Genomic DNA, 19,738 nt, shown 5'->3' on the forward strand with positions numbered 1-19,738 from the left:
CACCTTGCTACATTGTATTTCATAAAACCAGTGGGACTAAAAACCATCAAATAGATAACACTATTTCCTAGCCTTCTCTTCACCATTGTCTTGGCAATCCTGATTTGGTATTCTATTTTCTGTAATTTTATTATTATTATTACTTCTGACATTTGGTAAAGCACATCTACTTGTGGCTTTGAGAAAGTAAGTAGGAAGCAAATAGTTAATGTTTGGATCTTGGAATTGGAGTTTCTATTTCTGTTTCCTCATATTTTATTAATACTGATTACAGAATTCTAGGTTGATAATTTTTTTATCAGAATTTGGAAAAAATATTTTTTTGTCATTTACCTATAGTACTACTAAACCCAAAGCCGTTATTATTTTTGCTTTTTTATATAGTTTTTTTTTTTTGTCACCTGAAAAGCTCATAGGATCCTAACTAACATTCTTGACTTTCAGGATTATATAGACATTTTCACCTTTTATTATGAAAGGAGCAAATACATTTTTTTTTTATTAACTTGAGTATTTCTTATATACATTTCGAGTGTTATTCCCTTTCCTGGTTTCCGGGCAAACATCCCCCTCCCTCCTCCCCTTCCTTATGGGTGTTCCCCTCCCAACCCTCCCCCCATTGCCGCCCTCCCCCCATAGACTAGTTCACTGGGGGTTCAGTCTTAGCAGGACCCAGGGCTTCCCCTTCCACTGGTGCTCTTACTAGGATATTCATTGCTACCTATGGGGTCAGAGTCCAGGGTCAGTCCATGTATAGTCTTTAGGTAGTGGCTTAGTCCCTGGAAGCTCTGGTTGCTTGGCATTGTTGTACTTTTGGGGTCTCGAGCCCCTTCAAGCTCTTCCAGTTCTTTCTCTGATTCCTTCAATAGGGGACCTATTCTCAGTTCAGTGGTTTGCTGCTGGCATTCGCCTCTATATTTGCTGTATTCTGGCTGTGTCTCTCAGGAGCGATCTACATCCGGCTCCTGTCGGTCTGCACTTCTTTGCTTCATCCATCTTGTCTAATTGGGTGGCTGTATATGTATGGGCCACATGTGGGGCAGGCTCTGAATGGGTGTTCCTTCAGTCTCTGTTTTAATCTTTGCCTCTCCCTTCCCTGCCAAGGGTATTGAAAGGAGCAAATACATTTATTATGAACTCTTTCAACATGGATGCTCCAGCTTTCAAGTACTGGGGAATATGTTTGGATTGTTTTCTTTATTTCTTCCCTCATTTTCTTTGTTCTCTTTTTTCTGGAATTCCTTTGATGGGGGCGGGGGGCTTTCTTCATTTTTCATTATACATATTGAATTTTATTTCTACTGCATGTTTAATTTCCAAATGTATTTTCATTTAAAAATTTAATATTGTATTTTGTGTCTAGAATTAGTATTTGCTTAATGATATACTTTATTTTGATTTTTTCCTTCCTATTCAGCCTGGTTTGTGTGTGTGGGTGTGCATTTTGTTTGTTTTCTGGGTGGTTCTTTTTCTTAATTGTTTTGGGGTTTTTTTCTCCTTTATTTTAGTTTCATGTTTAAAATTCTTTGGAAGCCCCTCACATTTATGATTAAGATACTAAAACCTTAGTAGAATTTAAGCTCAATTTAAGGTCAATGATTTCAGTAATTCATCATTTCAGAACCACCTCCGTAATTGAGACTTTTTATTGGTGAGCATCATGATAGGATAGTGCATTAGTTACTTTTCTCTTTCTGCTGTTATACAGCTCCATAGCCAAGCCAACTTATAGAAGAAGGGTTTATTTGGGGGCTTACAGAGAGATAGGCGTCCATGACCACCATGGCAGGGGGGTGGGTATGGCATCCGAAGGTGGGTGGGCACTGGAGCAGCAGCTGAGAGCTCACATTTACACACAGGAAGCAGAGAATATATAGGTAATGGCACTCGGCTTTTGAAGCCTCAAAACCTGTCTTCTGTCAACAAGGCCACACCTTCTAATTCTTCCCATATGGGGGATAAGGCATTTAAATACAGTCCAGATCATTTAGAAAAACCCTTCATATTTTCTTTTTAGAATTTTTCTTTAGGGTTCTAGGTCAGACCCAGGGAAGAATCTTGTCAGTTTTCTTTGTTGATAAAGTTCTGACTACAAGAGTAGTTACCAAACTGTTTCCCACGGCTTGTCCTCATTTTTCATTCCCACCAGCAATTATGAGGGTTCTAATTACCCCCTCTTGTTTTCTCTCTCCTGATTATAGTCATCTTGGTACATGTGAAGTAATATCTTATTGTGGTTTTATTTGCCTGTCCAGATGAGTAATGGCTTTGAGCATCTTTTTATTGGCCATTTCTATTGGGTTTCTAGACAAGTTTCTTACCTGCTGTTGATAACTTTATTTCTTTCAAATTTATCGAGATGTGTTTTCATGGCCCAGCATTTCTGCTGTGGGAATAGTGACTCGTGTGGTTGAATGTTTCTTTTGCATATACTGGATGGGGTGTGAAGGTCAAATTGAATGTGTTTTCTGTCTCTTCTTTTAGGTTCCTAATTATTGAGAGGAAAGAAATGGAATCCCTAAGAATAATTAAAATCTCTGTGTACAATATAATTATTTCTTGCCTTCAACATGTCATTTCTTGCTTTACATAAGATAACTTTTTACATAAATATTTTATAATCATATGTTGTATGATTTTGTTTATAAAATTATTATTTCAATTGTTTTTACTTCTTACACATTATGAAATGACCTTCTTGATGCTAGTAGTATTTTTGTATCTCTGTCTGTGTGTCTGTCTGAGTGACTGAATGCCCGCCCACCCACCTGCCTGTCTGTCTCTTCGCCCCTTTCATTTTCTCTCTCTGCTGGGATTAAACTGGGATTAAGTCCTTCATATGCTAGGCAAGTGCTCTACCATTGCGGTACATCTCCACATGCTGATGTGTCTATAAAATGTTTGCTTTAGCTTCTATAACCCACTGCACTCTTTTATAACTATTGTTTTTATGTACATATTTTCTGGTTGTTTTGCTTTAAACTTAACGTAGGAAACATGTTTATAGTGTGGCAATTGACTTGATATTTAACAGAATTATTATGTTTGGATTTTTTTCCATTTGCTTCCAGTTTTTCATGTGAATCTTGACTTTATTTTAATTCCTCCTCTACTGCTTTGTGTTGAAAAAAATTTTTTTAGTGTGTGTGCATATGTAGTATGTTCATCCCTGCATGTTCATGTGGAAGCCAGCGGTTGATGCCAGTTTTCTCCTGTCACTCTCCACATTTATGAGAGAGGGTCTCTTATTAACCATGGAGCTCAATGTTAGTGTTAGACTGGATGTTTAGCAAGCCCCCTGGATTCACCCTATAGTTCTGGTGTTAGAGATACAAGAAGACATGTCTGGATGCAGCAAGACACTCCTGACTGTGCTGGTTTGTTTTAGGTCAACTTGACATAAGCTAGAGTCATTGGAGTCAAAGATCCTCAATGGAGAAAATGCCTTTCAGAGGCATTTTCTTAATCAGTGACTTATGAGAGAGGACCCAGTGTGGCATATTTGTTTTACCTCTTTTACCAGGTTCTCTTACCACTCTCCCTTCTCTACACTTACCCCACCTCATTCCCTTCCAATTCCCCAACACTAGGTAGGAGGGAAAGAAGGTTAGAGGGAAAGGGCATAGACCTCATTACACTACGTCCAGCTGATTAGGGACTTCTTGTTTCTTGGGGCTAGCCCAATCTTCATCATCAGGAAACCTCCAGCTTCTCATCTAACTGCAGCAACAGCAAGCAGGAGCAGCCGGAGGAAGCAGCATCTGCCTACTTCTTGGCATACCTCCCACCCTTCTCAGGGCTCTTACATCACACCCTCTCCAGAGTCCCCAGAATTAAACTATCTGCAGCTGGCAAGGATCACCCCACCCACCCACCCCTAGCCCCCAAGAGCACACGGCAATCATAGTTAACAGTTGTGGACAATTTGAATCAACCCCATATCCCAGACCTAGGATTAAAACAAAAAACGTGCATATAACAACTGGGCTTTTAAAGGAACCAAATAGCCCAGTCCATTGCACTGGTGGATGATGCCTTCCTTGGGCTGAAGGTTCTGGGTTCTATAAGAAGGCTGACTCAGCCAGTAAGCAGCACCCCTCTATGGCCTGTGCATCAGCTCCTGCCCAGTTTGAGTTCTTGTCCAGATTTCCTTTGGTAATGAACAATAATTTGAAGTGTAAGCCAAGTAAATAAACCCTTTTCTCCCCAAGTCACTTTGGTAATGGTGTTTTATCACAGCAGTGAAAACCCTGGCTAGGAGACTACCTTTTTATACCTCTGATTCTTGGTTTGTGCAGTAAGTACTTTCCCCAGGGAGCTATCTTCCAATCCCTTAAATAAGTACTTGTATTATTATATTTCTTAAAGCTATGAAGATGGCTTAGTCATTTGCCATTAAAGCATTGGGACCTAAGTTCAATTCCCAGGACCTACATGGTGGAAAGAAAAAGCAAATTCTTAAAGATTGTCCTCTGACTTCCACATATAGTCTGTGGCACAAAAGTCCTCTATACTAAATAATTCAGTGTAATCAAAATGATTTTTTGTTGTTACTCTGGGAATTACATTATATATTTTAATTATTGTACTGTACTTAATTTTCTTTAGAATTCAGATTAATGTTAACTAAGATCCCGTAATAAAGTCTGCCCTTCTTTACCTCTTCTTTGAACTCTGTTGCCTTTCATTTATATATACTTAAATATACTTCTTTAAAGGAATACACTCTATATATTAGAAGCCCAACAATGCAATATTGTAGATTTTGCTTTATACAGTCTTTGTTTATAAAAGAGAATAACAAGATTTGTTGGGCACCTTTAATCCTAGCAATTAGGAAACAATCAGGCAGATCTCTGTAAGTTCGAAGTTACCTTGGTCTACATAGCAAGTTCTAGAACAGTTCTAGAGCTATATATAGAGAGACCTGTCTTAAATGACTATATGTATATATATTATATGTGTGTATATATAACATATATTAATATTACATATAACAGGTTGTATATTATATCAATATATTGATGTGCTACATTCTATGTAATATTAACATATATAATGTAATATCTATTATATTACAATATATAATACATGTATGATATGTATTATATATTATTGGATGTTTATATAATACCTGTTATATATTATATAATAAAAAAGAACAACAAGAAATTTAAAAATGTATATTTGTAGAATATTTCTTATTTATTTACTTCTTATTTCCTCTGCTCCTTATTTTAACTGGTGGATTTGAGTTACCATTTGATGTTATTTCTTTTCAGTCTAGTGGAATTTTTTTATATATAGCATTAGTTGCAAGTAAGATATGCTAACAAATATTTTCTGGCTTGTTTTTTTTTTTAACTGAAAGTGTGTTTGTCTTCATTAAAAATGTTTATTTCTTTATTTTTATTTATGTTGGGGATGTGTGCACATGCCCATGTGGATATGTGTAGGGGGTGGTAGTCGGGACAGTTCCCAGGAGATGGTTCTTTCCTTCCACCCTTTGGGTCCCTGAGAGCAAGCTCAGGTTGCTGGGCTTTGTGGCAGATACCCTTACTTGTGGATACATTTCTCCAGCCCTTATCTCCATTTTTAAAAGACAGTTTTATTGTATATAGATTTCATGATTGGTAAGTTTTAAAATTTTTAGCTCTTAGAATATATCATCCTATTGCCTTCTGGTTTCCACTGTTTCTTTGACAGTTTTTTTTTTCTTGAGATGGCATCTTACTATGTAACCTTGTCACTCTCCTTCCCACCTCCTCCTTTCCCCCTCTTTTCTCCTTCTTTTCCCCTCAAATTACGTAACTCTTCCTTCACATTCTTCATGATAACATTTTAGATCAAGAAGATGACCTATTGCCTATGGTCATCACAACTAGGTGCTTATATGCTTATATGCTTGATACTGTCAGATTTGTAAGTTTTGTGCTGTATTATGATCCATTTTTATTATGTATGAAATTGCAATTTCCTTAGTATATCAAATGTTTAGTCTTTCTGAATTCTTCAGTTTGTCACGTGTCGTTGGGACTCTTGGTTTTCCTTTCTCAGGAGCTTCAGATGGTAGGCGGGAGGAGTCCTCACCCTCTGGCTCTGTCTTGTGATGGTGACCTACTTTAGAACTTGGGCCATCTTTTTTCATTTTCATGCCTTTGATAACAGAATCTATCACAGTGTTCGAGGCAAATATGTGAAATTTATGTCAGTTTATCTGAGAAATCCATATTGCCTTTCTGGTCACACTAAAACCATAACAAAAACCGCTGCTCATGTCTTAGTGCCACTTACCTTGAGTCTGGTTATTTTGTTTAGCTTTAGTACAGTTTGCATGGGAAAATCAAGTTGCTGCAGATCATTAGCGAATCTAACTAGTGATACTAGGAAAGTTCATTCCGACATAGGATTGAAGCTTAGTGAAAGAGCATCTAGCCTGGGGAGAAACCATTGACAGACCTTTTTAGAATGAAAGATCTTAATGTCTGCACCTTGACTGAGGCTGGACTTGCCACATTCATACCTATGACATAATAGGTTCAGGGGTTTAGAAGAAGGAAGTCAGGAATGCTATTTAGACTTCAAGTTACTATATTAAGAAGAACAAACAATTACAGTGATAAACTATAGGAAATTAAATACTTTTAATTTTCTTCTTTACACTTATTTTCTGTTCTTAATAAAGAGTAAAATTCATAGAATAAGTAGAAACTGAACATGGCTTTGAGTATTTGATTGTATAAGGCAGGTAAGGAAACTATAAGCTGGCTTATTATTCTTTAGTCTTTAGGTGGGAAAAGGAAGCTTCCAAAGTGAGCGGATAGTGATGGCTAAAAGAGAAGGAAGCTGACTGAGACAGCTGACTGCCCAAAGGCCTTGGTTGATGAGTTTTCATAAGGGGTATCAGAATTGAGAACCTTCTAAAGAACTAGCAGACCTGGGATCTGGAGTTCTATGTCCACTGGACCAGTTGATTTTGTTCTTTCTGCATAGAATGTGAAGACTGTGTCTGAGACCCCAGCAGTGCCACCAGTGTCAGAAGATGAAGATGATGATGACGATGCTACCCCACCTCCAGTGATTGCTCCACGCCCAGAACACACAAAATCTGTGAGTCTGTGGGGATCTTGAAGGCTATATGATTCATTCAGATAAGGGGTGGCAGAAAGTAAGGAGGTAGTGGCACTACGGCTAGGAGTCTGATATGTAGGGAGGGGTCCATAGACTAGTGCTGATGTAGTCATTGAACTACTTTTTCCCCCCTCTCATGTTTTGAGACTGAATCTTACAGTGAAATCCAGGGTGGCTTTGATTCATAGAGATCCTCCTGCCTCACTCTCCCAGTGATAAGATTACAACAGACATGTGCTACTATGCCCAGCTGAACCACCTGTTTTGACTACTTTCTGTATGACTAAAGAGATGTGGTGTTTGTTTTTTCAGCTATTCCTAAAGTTTTCCAGGTAATTGGTGTTTATACCAGTCTAACCTTGGTTTACTTACCGGTTTCTATACAGATAGGCTACGAAGTTATATAGAATTAGTACATTTCACTTTCAGAATAAAATAAATTATCCCAGTTTCTTAGGAAACAGCAGATTGCCAAAGATACTTTCTTTTGTCTTGAATATGCAGTGGCCAGCCTCTCCAGCATCTTTGATAATCCTGAAAGACCTGAGAGAGTTTATAAATATACATTAGTGCTATTAATATGCTGGACATTAAGAGTGCCGGATACTGGTAGTGATTTCTCTTTTAACTTCCTTTGAGGTGCCCACATTTTAGAATAGCCACACTTCCCTCCTTCTGCACTTTTCCCAGTCTGCAGCTTTGCCTTTTGATTTAGCATCATTGAACAGTGATCGCCATCCGATGATACTCTGAAACACTACTCATGTTTGCTTTGGCTTTTTATTATGAGAACTCCATAATGACAGAACATCTAGGACTTAAGCTCAGTGCTGATTAAATGACTCATGTGAGGTGCTGTGGAAGAAATCCATTTAGATGGCCTATCTCTTAGCCTAAGAACTTATAAATAGAATATGGATTTCCTTGTCTGTAGGTCACAAAGTTACCTTAAGGAAAGTAGCCTGCTGAATCAGTGAGATGTCACTGTCTCCCTTGAGTGTCCTGTTTGTGTTTCTGTATGGCATTGGTTTGCAGGCCTACTTATTTAACACAGTCTTCTCTCTAAAGTAGAGAAAAATCTACTTACCTATCAATGTATCTATCACTCACTTATCTATGTGTTATTTATCTTTTTGGTACTTAATATAGTTTGGGCAGAAAGATCAGAGAGAGAGGGCAGTAAATATTGAATACTATATTGATAAATGTGCTTTTCTTAACATTCATCTCTGAAATAAATATTGCTAAGTCCTAATTTATAGAAGCAGACGAGGTTTGGATAAGTAATTTGATCTAGTCATAATCACTTAGTAAGCAAATGTCAGGGTTTAAGAGCAGATAATTAAATCCAAGTCCAGATTACATTCCATGATAGTGCACATACCACATATAGTTTTGTGTGTATAGACATGCACTGGGAACCAGTTAAGGAGAATGTTTTAGAGGGAACAGACAGGTCATCTTTCCTCAAGGGACTATAGGTGGAGAAGCAAAAATGTTTAAGTATCTGGAATATAATTGTTCTACATGAATAGGAATAAAAATTGAGACATTATTTTGCTAGGGAAGTCAGAAAGCCAGTCCTGTTGAAACATCTGATAGGTCCATTTGTTAATTGATTCTGTTTAAATACCCAAATGCCTGCTTTTTATTAGGCTGGAGTTAGTTAGAGGATTCAGGGAAGAGTAATGTGTGCTGTCTCAGTAGACCCTGTAAATAATCAAAAAATAATTATGAATTTTTAATGATAAAAATCTGACAAATACACATCTTCTAGAAAAGGGAGTGTAACCTGGGAATACTTTCTTCTTTACCTTGGTAGTATAGAGTTTCTCCTTTCTTAATAACATCTCTCCTTTGCTTTTGTAACAATTACTTTCACGCTTCCTTTTTCAGCGTGAGTAAAGCAGTGTTTTGTACAGAGCTAGACGTACCATAAATTCTCAGCAAATATTTGTTAAACAAACAAATGGATAGGAAATAGAATGTCTCTAAAAGCTGAGGTTTGAATGCTAATATCTGCTGCTCGTGGCCATGTCATTCTCACATGTTGATTTATTATTAAATAAGGTGGGTGTCACTGTTTTATATAGACAAGGAAACTGAAGCACAGAGAAATGAAGTAAACTGGTAGAAGTCATTCAGATAGTAATGAAGCTGAGAATTAAACCTGGGCCATCAGGTTTCCAAGTTTGTTTTAAATTATTGTACCCTTCTGCCTCTTGATGAATAAGAGTAGTTAGTTCATGGTAAGAGCTCAACAGTTCAAGAGGGAATAACTCCATAGAAAGCAATGTCAAGTGTTGCAAAGTGTCAGGTACACACAAGATTCATCTCAGAAAAAACAGAGTCGATACTCTGGGTGAGGAAGGTTTCCATCTAATGATAAAATCTCCAAATTTTTACTGAGCATCGTCTAGCCATTTTGGAGTGATTTCAGTGCTAAGGCTATCACTAACCCTTCTTGTAAAGTGAGAGCAAAGGAAGGTTGTTTTACCCAGGACAAATGGGCTGTGGCTCAGAAGAGGACTAATGCAGATTTTGACATATAAGAGAAAGGGTAACTGGGGAAGGGGGAAGGTTCCTGGGATGTTCTAACTAGAACATTCAGAAGAGGTTCCACTATGCTAACAAAGGCTGCTTTGCCAAAATTTCCACTGATTATGCAGGTATATACACGGTCTGTGATTGAACCACTTCCTGTTACTCCAACTCGGGATGTGGCTACATCTCCTATTTCTCCTACTGAGAATAACACCACTCCGCCAGATGCTTTGACCCGGAATACTGAAAAGCAGAAGAAGAAGCCTAAAATGTCTGATGAGGAGATCTTAGAGAAATTACGTAAGCACTTCATAGCTTTCTTGAATCTTCACTCCGTCTGTGACTGATTAATCATTGAAATGGAATGCTGCAATAAAGATCTGGCTCCTAGGTTTAAGCCATGTGCCTGGCTGGCTCTGTAACTCCTGACCTATAGGCTGTAAGGCTTGCTCATCATCTGAACTTTCACCCTGTCTGTGTTCACCAGCTCTGGGTGTGTATATTGTAGGATAGAGACAATAGAGAATGTGGGCAGCTCACGTTGAGTGTTACGGACATAACCAATAGCTGTTATTTTGTGAGTAGTCTAGAGTATTGTATGGAGAAAGATCGAGGTATCGACTCTTCCTGGTGGAAAGGGTGCTCTTGTTGATGCTTGCTATTGACCTAGGAGAGGACAATTCTGCCATCATAGTTATAGAAAAAGAAGGAAGGGGGGAAACCAATGTTTTATGAGCCTGTTCTGTGTGGAAATGACAAGCAAGATAGTTTCTTGACTTTTTAAATTGTATTGAAGTTACTCTGAGAAGATACTCAGGATAATCTTCATTTATGCAGTTAAGGTTTTTAAGACCCAAAGATTCTATACCCTGCTCCAGATCATAGAGCTGCAAAGGTCAGATCAAGATGTGTTATAAATAGAACATATCACCTATTATAGTACGTGTAGGTTGATTTTTATTTTCTATTTTATTTATTTATTTTTTTGTGGCCTGGGAAATCATTGAAAAAGGATTTGATGTACTGGTTTGATCAAGTTTGTATGCTCACGTTGCTTTCTAAAGCAGAGCTTTGTGGTCTAGTTTGGCAGCTTCCTGTTCTTTTTAATAATTCTTGTTTAACCCTTTTGTTTGTTCAGTTTATTGTCTTAAGAATTGCCCTTGCTAGGGCCCTCACAATGAGGTAAAAGCCACTCCTCGGCATCTGTGTAATCATGTGTACTCCTGATCCCTAAATAATAATATAAGGCATTATACAAAGCAGTCTGGCCTGGACAACTTCCTGCTGTCCTTCGAGTCTCCTTTCCTCTTCACATCTTTTAAATAGTGATACTTACACTTGATTTGTTTTAAATCAAAAGATATAATACCATATGTGAGAAGCACCAAATCCTAGTGGTTGGGGTATCAGTGGAAAAGCTACTGGGCTGAGAGATTAAGAACCAGCCTTGGCACCAGTTAATGTATGAGTTTGGAGAAGTATCTTCCCTCTGTGGGTTTCAGTTCCCTGCCCTAGAATCCCACTGTGAGACCCGTGGGCTCTCTCATACTTCTGCGTTTTTTATTTAAAGTGCCCCCTGCTACAGAGTTCTCTTGGCTTTCTTAACCTGGCTAACTTATACTTAAAATCAAAATCAGTCCAGGCAGCGCCTTTCTGAAGCTGTTCAGTCTCTGTCTGTGCCTTTTGCCATTCCCTATCCCTTCAGCACTGACCACAGCAATCCTGTATTTTTGCAGCACCTTCCATTTGCTCCTCTTTTCCTTAGATTGAGCTTTTGAGAGTAGTGACTGTCTTAAATGTGCCTCATCTTTTTCTCTTTACTTGTAGCACTCAGCATACAGTCTGGTATGCAACAAATGAATAAATGTTAATGAGTTAATTTAAAAATTAATAGCTCCTAGGAGTTTGGAAAAGGAGTAAATTACTATTTAAAAAACAGTATATATAAAACTTTCGGTTGGGATTTATTGGAGGAAAGTTAATTGTCTGGCTGGTATGCTTTTGGGAATTGGATACAGTTCTTTAAAATTTGCCAACTTAGGGAGTTAAGAGGATCATGGGAACTCTTGTGTATCTTGAGGTTCTACTATGCTAACATGGTCTCTGTTTCTTTCACAGGGAGCATAGTGAGTGTGGGCGATCCTAAGAAGAAGTACACACGCTTCGAGAAGATTGGACAAGGGTTAGTAGGGGCATTCTGTTTCCTTGGAGAAATATCTTAAAGTTGTATGTACTGCATGTGTGAATTTACTTGTTTTTTGGTGATGGTGGTTTTGTTTTGTCTCATCATCCTTGTTCTTCTTTCTTTATTTTGCCTCACCTATCTGGAAGTTTTATATTATTCCAAATTTTGCAGAATTATGCATGAGAAATGTATGATTACCTGACCTTGCTAAAGTACTCCTGCAGCAAGAGTAAATGAGTCACTTACTGTCTTAGCATAAAACAAGCTTCTCAAAGTATAAATGGTTTTCCATATTACCCATCTATGGAGTCTGTAGTAGTGGGAAGGGATCTATTTTTCTAGCTTGGTGACAGACTTTGAGATTACTCTCTAGTTTCATCTCCACAGTGCATTTGCTGTCTTCTCAGAGAATTGAACTCAGCAAATCTTAATTGAGTTCTTGTTGTGCATTGAGGAGTGTGAATATGGCTATGAATCAGACACACTCTGCCCTCAAGGATCAAATCAGCAGGAGGCAGAGGGGCATACAGAGAATTATAATATAGAAGTCAGCTTTGTCTGGGAGGAGGCCAAATGGGACAAAGAAAAAGGGAATAGAGAAATGGTGCAAGGAGCTTAGTGGTGGAACGTGGGTTGTATACAAATATAAAAATCAAACTGTGGACTTACAATTTAATGCAAAATTTTAGGTAACGTGTCCCTCTATATGAAAAGAGAAAATAATGAGATTTCTATGGCTATGTCAAAAGGCATGAAATGTAAAAGACACTAAAAAAATTAAGTTTAGCCTTAAAATTAAGTTTCCTACTAGAGAGCACTTTTGTGAGTATAGACTGGTAAAAGATAGCTTACATTTTTGTGAAGAAATTATTTTGCTTGTCTCAATAATGTAGATAGAATTTTGTTTTCAGGTAATCAAATTGAGTAAGAATGTAGCAAATAGATATATGGACAGACTTGAAGTTGGATTACTACTCTAGATTTGAGTTTCTTTGTCTGTAATTGGAGGATTGTGTATTAAGACATTTCTCCTCCAAAACATGCCTTTAAAAAGAGTAGACGTGCAGCATCTATGAAATGTTCTATGCTTTGTTTCTCAGGTCTGCTAGGGCTAAGGCAAGAATGATATATTTATTAAGCACCTATATCCATGTTGCTGTATTCCATAATTTAAGAATATAAGTACTACACCAGTTTAATGAAATGTTCGCTTGTTTCCCTGCCCCTCCCTTTAAAGACCTGCCTGATCGTACGTGTGTTTGCTTGGGATGGAAATAAGAGAGTGCTGCTCAGTGTGATCATGTGGCTTTCTACACCTTCATAGATTATACAGGAATTCAAAAATATCCTGTCTCCGAGACCTTAATATATTTGCCCTATAGTGATGTTGAATATGTAGAAGCTGGGGAGATGACTCATGCGTAAGAGCATACTTTGTTCTTGCTAAAGACCTGGGTCTGGTTCCTGTCACCAACATAGGATAGCTCACTACCATCCGTAACTGCAGTTGCACACGGTCATTCCCACCTCTGATCTCAGACACCGGCACACGTGGCATATGTACACACATGTAGGCAAAACACTTACACACAAAACAAATATTTTTAAAAGTAAAGTGATGTATATTAGCAGGAATTCAGAGGTCTGTGGAAAGGAAAATAGACATACATTCTGTAACTAAAGATCTCTTGGCAAAGATGATCAGATAGTGAAGAAAGAGCTACAGTGAATGAATCCTTATTTGATAGACAATATCTTAGAATTACACTTTATATGTAGGTAGCTGGACTGTCAAAGAGTGGTGATTAGGGAGCTGGTGCCCTTGGTTTCTAACCGGAAGGCATACATCCAACTAACTTCCTCTTAAATTGACGTGGCTTCTGTGGGAAGCATAACTTGAGGATTTGCTGAGAACATCTTATAAAAGACCAGAATTCAACATGTCTACAAATTACACCATATATAGGTGATGTATGGTTTGTATAGCTACAAGTATGTGTTGGAAATTACCTAGCCATGTACAGGATGTGTGGTTGTAGGTGTAAGATTAGGTTTTAGTTACTTCATGCAGAGAGGATTACATGTCTAGCATTACCTACAGCATCTCTCACCCTTTGTGAAGCCCTTTCACATCCTCACTACACCCTCCTCTGTGTTTGTGTTCATAAACACCTGCAGGTTCGTATGTCTGTCATGGAACCATTCTTACTTTTAGGGTGAAGTGGAAATAATATCAGACTTTTCTGGAATTACATATATTTGGAAAAGTATATGCAGTATCATTTTATTTTTTTAAAACTGAAAATGCATTTCATTTGAATCATAAAACTCTTTCTTTTGATTGGCTATGATTGAAGCGTATGATTTTAAAGTGTCAGGCTATCCTATAGTAAGGAGGGAGAGGATCTTCACAATTAGTCTATTGCATGTGCATTGGCCAAATTTTCATAGTTCTTAAAAATTAGTTATATTTTTAAAGATTATTCATAGAGTAGAATCTCAAAAGCTGAATATCAATCTTTGCAGCTCTCTCCTACCCTTTCCTAATTTTGGGGGGAAGAGGGGTCTTGCCCATCCTCCTCCCTTGGTTTACTAAGTTGCAGGATTACAGGCAAATACCACCACACCTGACTAGTTAGTTGTAGGTTGGGTTTTTGTTGTTTGTTTTTGTTTTTTAAGAAAAGATCTTCTACTGTAGCATAGGTTGGCCTCAAATTCGGACAAACCTCCTGCCTCAGCCTTCCAAGTTGCAAGGATTACAGGCAGATGCCACCACAGCAGGCTCTAGTTACAGTGTCTAATGTGCATTTTAATCAAAGATAGCAAATAAGTCTATTGCTCAGTGTGTTGCCAAAAAGTAAATAATGAATGTAAGCTGCTTCCAGGACAGCAGAAGACATTACTGATATTCCAAAAGACCGTCTTTAATAGCACACCATCTTCCTCGCCTCATTCTGAAGTTCTCATTGGGGCCCCTTTCCCTTCCTTTCACTCCTGGTTGAAACTCTACAATATGAAAGCACATTCCCGGAGGGAGTAGACAAAAGTGGGCAAACAGTTGTAAGAAATGAATGTCTTTGACCACGTTTGTATTTTATGGATTTGGCCTTGTGGTTAGCATGAACTAAACTCTTACATATGCGTGGAATTACAGCTCAGAGTCATGACTTGCTCAAGATTAGACAGAGTAAAAGTTCTAGACTGGTCAAAGCCTTCATTCTTTACTACCACACACCACCTTTCAAATGTGAGGTTAGGAGGGCTACAGAGGGAGGATGTGATTTTGCCTCTTTTGTTAACGTATTCCCTGGTTGTGTGTAAAGCTGCATAAACAAATGCTACATCACTGAACACCTGTGTTTGTTTTCCTCCCTCCCCTGTCTGTTTTCAGTGCTTCAGGCACAGTGTACACTGCAATGGATGTAGCCACAGGGCAGGAGGTAAGTATTTATCACCAACTGTTGTACTTCTACTCCTTCAGATTTTTGTTTATAGAGTTAATACCCTCCTCCCGTTGGCTCAGTGGGGCAGTTCTAGTGTCTTTCTGTACCAGGCTAGAACTAAATAAGAGACTAATATGATAAGACTTAAAATTTTGCCAAAGCTAACAAAGCTCCGGTATGGAGAACAGGCAGAGCAGGCAGAATGGACAAAGTAAGCGAGGCTGTTGTATAACCCGGGGTGAGAGACGACACTTGTAGCAGTTAGTAGGTTTGAGAAGTAGCTGCAGGTGTCTTGACAGAACTCAGTGATAGATTTGAGGACAACTTCCAGGTGGGTGATTCTATTCCAGGAGAAAGAATAAAGTGAGAGGTGTAAGTATGAAGAAGGTGGATACTGCCTGAGAAATCTTACTGAATTGCCTAATGTAGGAGATTTAAACCCACGTCTCAGCTCTAGTCTAGCACCTACCGAGTGTATGCTTCAGATCCCACTGGACACCGGACTCCTCGTTCGTTTGGAGGTACTTCTTGGTCCTTACTTTATGAAGCACGAGAACACTGACCTTAGCTAAAGCCCACTGACTCAACCAAGATCAGCAAAAGGAGTCCATGAAGGCAATATCAAGTGATTGAAGGGGTTTTTTTGTTTTGTTTTCTTTTGTTTTGTTTTTTTGCAGACTATACTTGGTTGGCTACAAAACAGGAATGCTGATAGGTTGGCTGGCTCTGGTTGGTAGTGACCTGGGAGAAATTCTTAGTTAAAAGGGTATTGGAACTCAGAAATTGAGCAAGGAGCTTCCTCTTTGAGTGAAAATAAAGTTTTGTTCCTCTGAGTGGCTTCTAGAATCAACTTGTATTTTTTGATTATCAAAATCTGGTATCTGTCCTTGAGGGACAGCACATATTTTATTGGGTTCTTGCTAGCTTAAGGTGTAAAAGCCAAATACTGATGTTCTGTGTTAGCAAGTCAATTTTTTAAATTACCAGTATGAGCTGGAGAGTGGCTCAGTAGTTAAGAGTACTTGCTGCTCTTGGCAATGGACTCGAGTTCAAAGCCCTCATTTGGGTGGTTTAGAACATCCTGTATCTCTAAAGGGGTCCAACACCTTCTCTTGACCTCAGCAGACACTACACTCCTGTGTATAAACACACATGGACACAAACAAAATACACATAATTAAAATAGAATAATAAACACTATTATAGTTAAGAATTTACTGAGAATTCAAAGACGTGGATGCTTGCTTGAAGTTATTTCTGTCACCTTTGATGAGCCATTTGACCTTTTTCTGCCCAAGTGATCAGAGCTGGTTTAGACTCTTAGTTTTCAATCATGTGTATTTTGGGCTACAGAGTCACAGCAGAACTAAGGTTAGGTATTAAGGACTCCTTCCTGCCATGTTTCTAGTCTCTCGGGCCTTGTAACCCTTGATGGGAGACATGCAGATGTTGAATGGTTCCTGGAAGTCCTGGAGATGCCTGTGTGAAAAGTGAGCGGCAGGAAAGAAGCTTGACTTTGCTCTGTGCTTGTCTTGTGGTTACAAAACGATGAATGGAAGCAAATCCATTAGAGTGGCTAATGCAGTGTGGTCAGGAAGGCCTCGTTTCCTGCCTGAGGGAGCATATCGGTAGTGAGGCAGTGTGATGCTCTTAGGCTTTGTGAATGATTGTGGGGTTGTCATCGAGCTGGAAGAGGGGAGCTTTTGTCTGTCACATACGGATGACTTAGCATGCTAGTGCTGGGCAATCTACCCATTCTAGATCAGTTTTCAAGCTTAGTTTTTATAGGTAATATGTATAATATGTATAGTAGAAAGAACATACTGGGAGAGCTTTTGGAGTCACAGTGGTCTGAGAGCACTGGCTTGATCAGAGGTGGCTTTCTTACATGTCTTAGCTTCAATGTCTGTATCTAAAAATACAACACATTACTTTGAAGGGTTGTTAGGTTTACTTAATAAGTGCATACAGCAGACAGTCCCGCCATCGTTCTTGCCAGTGCTTGTGAGCCACTCCGCTGCTTATCATCTTCATGCTGGCTTCTTTAGGACTGAGTCTTTTATTTACCTGTTCTAAGTAAAAGTAACATGCTGCCTGTTCTTTAGTACGGAAAACATATTTTGAGTACATTATTATTTTCAAAGTATTTCTGAGGAGACAGAGGTTCAGAAAACTGTGATTTGTCAAATTTAGAAACTTAACAGTCAAACCTAAAACCTAGATTTTTTTTTTTTTTTGGTTCAAGTCTAGATATTTTTCTTTTATAGAAGTGCTATTGTCTATTCTGGATGTGACTTTCCTGTTTTATTTAATTTAAATAAAAAATTAATTAAATTTTAAAATAAGTTTTTATTATACTTACCTACTTACCTCTGTGTGTGTGTGTGTGTGTGTGTGTGTGTGTGTGTGTGTGTGTGTGTTCAAAACAAAGAACTTATCATCTTATTGCTTCTCTTTTCCTCTTAGCACCAACTGTATTTGTTGAACCCTGTGCTTGCTGTTGGGCATTTGAGGCTTTTAACTAAGCTCTGCATAGCGTGCGCGTATACATGCACTCATGCACACTCATGCACATACACACATGCACGCACACACACCTGATTCTTCAGACACAATAGTGGGAATAAAATGATCTTACAGGCTTTGCAAAAGGGGGAAACAGCAAACAAGCACATTAACTTTGAGAGTGAAGTTTGCTTTGTCCTGATGTAAAGTTTTTGAATGTGTAAAAGTGATACAGTATTCCAGAGGAGATCTTAAACAAAGGTAGAGAACATGTACTATAGGGTAAGTAATATTGAGACATTTTATCATCAAGCTGAGGATGATTTCTAGGTAGAAGAGCTATTTTGCTTTCAAATGGGAGTCATTCCCACGTGTATGGGTTTGGCAGACTAGTCTATATTAGCAGGACAAATTAAAACAAAATAGCTTTAGTATGTATGTTTGTGTGCATATCTCAGCATGTCTACTAAATGGATTCCGTTACCTGCTTATCCAAAATGAAATAACCTTGGAAGGTTTTATATATGACTTTACTACTGAATTACCACGTATACAAGTCAGGTATCCTCTCTGAGCACATTTTCCTCACTTGCTGAGAAAGATTCATATAAGATGCCTCTGAGGATTTAATGAGATAAGTGTGGTGGCATGTGCCTTTTAAGTTCAGCAGTTGGGTGGCAGAGGCAGGCAGATCTCTGTGAGTTCAAGATCAGCCTGTCTACTTAGTGAGTTTTAGGCAAGTCAGAATCAGGACTACATAGTGAGACTCTGCCTCAAAAAGAAAAGAGAAAGAAAGATAACAGATTTGTCAACACTTTAGAAAGAGTACCTAATACCTAGGAATCTAAAGTATCCTTATCGTTTGTATTAAGTGGGATTGTATTTGACTTATATAAACACAAAGTCCATGAAGATCCTTTTTGCATATAAACATTAGGAACTGCTAAACCATTTCTCCAGCCCCATATTCAGAACTTACTATTCTTTTATTTTTTTAAATTGACTTTCTTTGAACTTCTCGTAGTTTGTTTTGTTTTTCTCTGTCATTTGAAAAGACCGTCTAAACTATGAAACCAGGCTGGTCATCAGTGTACAGTTCTTCTATCTCAGCCTTCTGGGTGCTAGGATAATAGGTAGTACCAACTGTTTTTCTACTGACTCTTTAAAGTGTTTTTTTACATTGAGGTATCAAATTTTGATGTATATCAGAATAGCACAGGGGCTTATTAAAACAGTTTGTGCTTTTCAGTAGGTTTTGAGTAGCACCTGAGAACATTTATTTCCAGCAGTCTTTGAGAAGATGTTAAATGCCACTGGCTAAGAGACTTCCTTCGAAGCCATTTAACATTGATAAGTTATGAATAGTTTAGGGGTAAGACCATGTCTAGCTCATTATTGTTTCCTTAGTATTTAAGGTCTAGTACTAGATGTGTGCGCAGTAAATGTTGTGGCCTTGGTACACATTGGATTTACTGTTATTTCAGGTGGCCATTAAACAGATGAACCTTCAGCAGCAGCCGAAGAAAGAACTCATTATTAATGAGATCCTGGTCATGAGGGAAAACAAAAACCCAAACATTGTGAACTATCTGGACAGGTATGGCATGGGTGGGTTCTGTCACAGATGTTTCAGGCCTTTGGAACCTAAGTGTTAAAGGAGAGGATGAACCGCTTCCATTTAAGTATTTTCTGTGCTGAGCTCCTTGATGCTGGAATCCTTCTGAGTGATGGTTAACCCCACCACCCCTCAGCTTCTAGCAACTAATTCTTTTACTGTGCCTTCTGGTTAGGGAAGTAGGCCTTTTCAGCCCATCTGCCTTATGTCCTTGTTTCATTCTGTATTCCAAGCATTTCCTTACCCTGCTCACCTTCCTGAATAACTCTTATTGTCTATATTCTCTTAAAATGTGAGGCTCACTTCCATCGGGTG

General features: G+C 38.4%; 1 protein-coding gene across 10 annotated transcripts in view; it reads left to right on the plus strand.

Annotated features, from left to right (window-relative positions):
* The window catches only part of Pak1 (p21 (RAC1) activated kinase 1), a 114,863-nt gene that overhangs the window by 82,352 nt on the left and 12,773 nt on the right, over nt 1-19,738 (plus strand). For all 10 annotated transcript variants that reach the window (XM_087551554.1, XM_087551558.1, NM_017198.3 and 7 more), the window contains 5 exon segments: nt 6,994-7,110; nt 9,801-9,975; nt 11,794-11,857; nt 15,252-15,300; nt 19,293-19,405. In XM_087551554.1, coding sequence (XP_087407680.1) covers nt 6,994-7,110; nt 9,801-9,975; nt 11,794-11,857; nt 15,252-15,300; nt 19,293-19,405 — 518 coding nt within the window.

The sequence above is a fragment of the Rattus norvegicus genome, chromosome 1 (assembly GCF_021556685.1).
Source record: "Rattus norvegicus strain SHRSP/BbbUtx chromosome 1, alternate assembly SHRSP_T2T, whole genome shotgun sequence".
Classification (NCBI taxonomy): domain Eukaryota; kingdom Metazoa; phylum Chordata; class Mammalia; order Rodentia; family Muridae; genus Rattus; species Rattus norvegicus.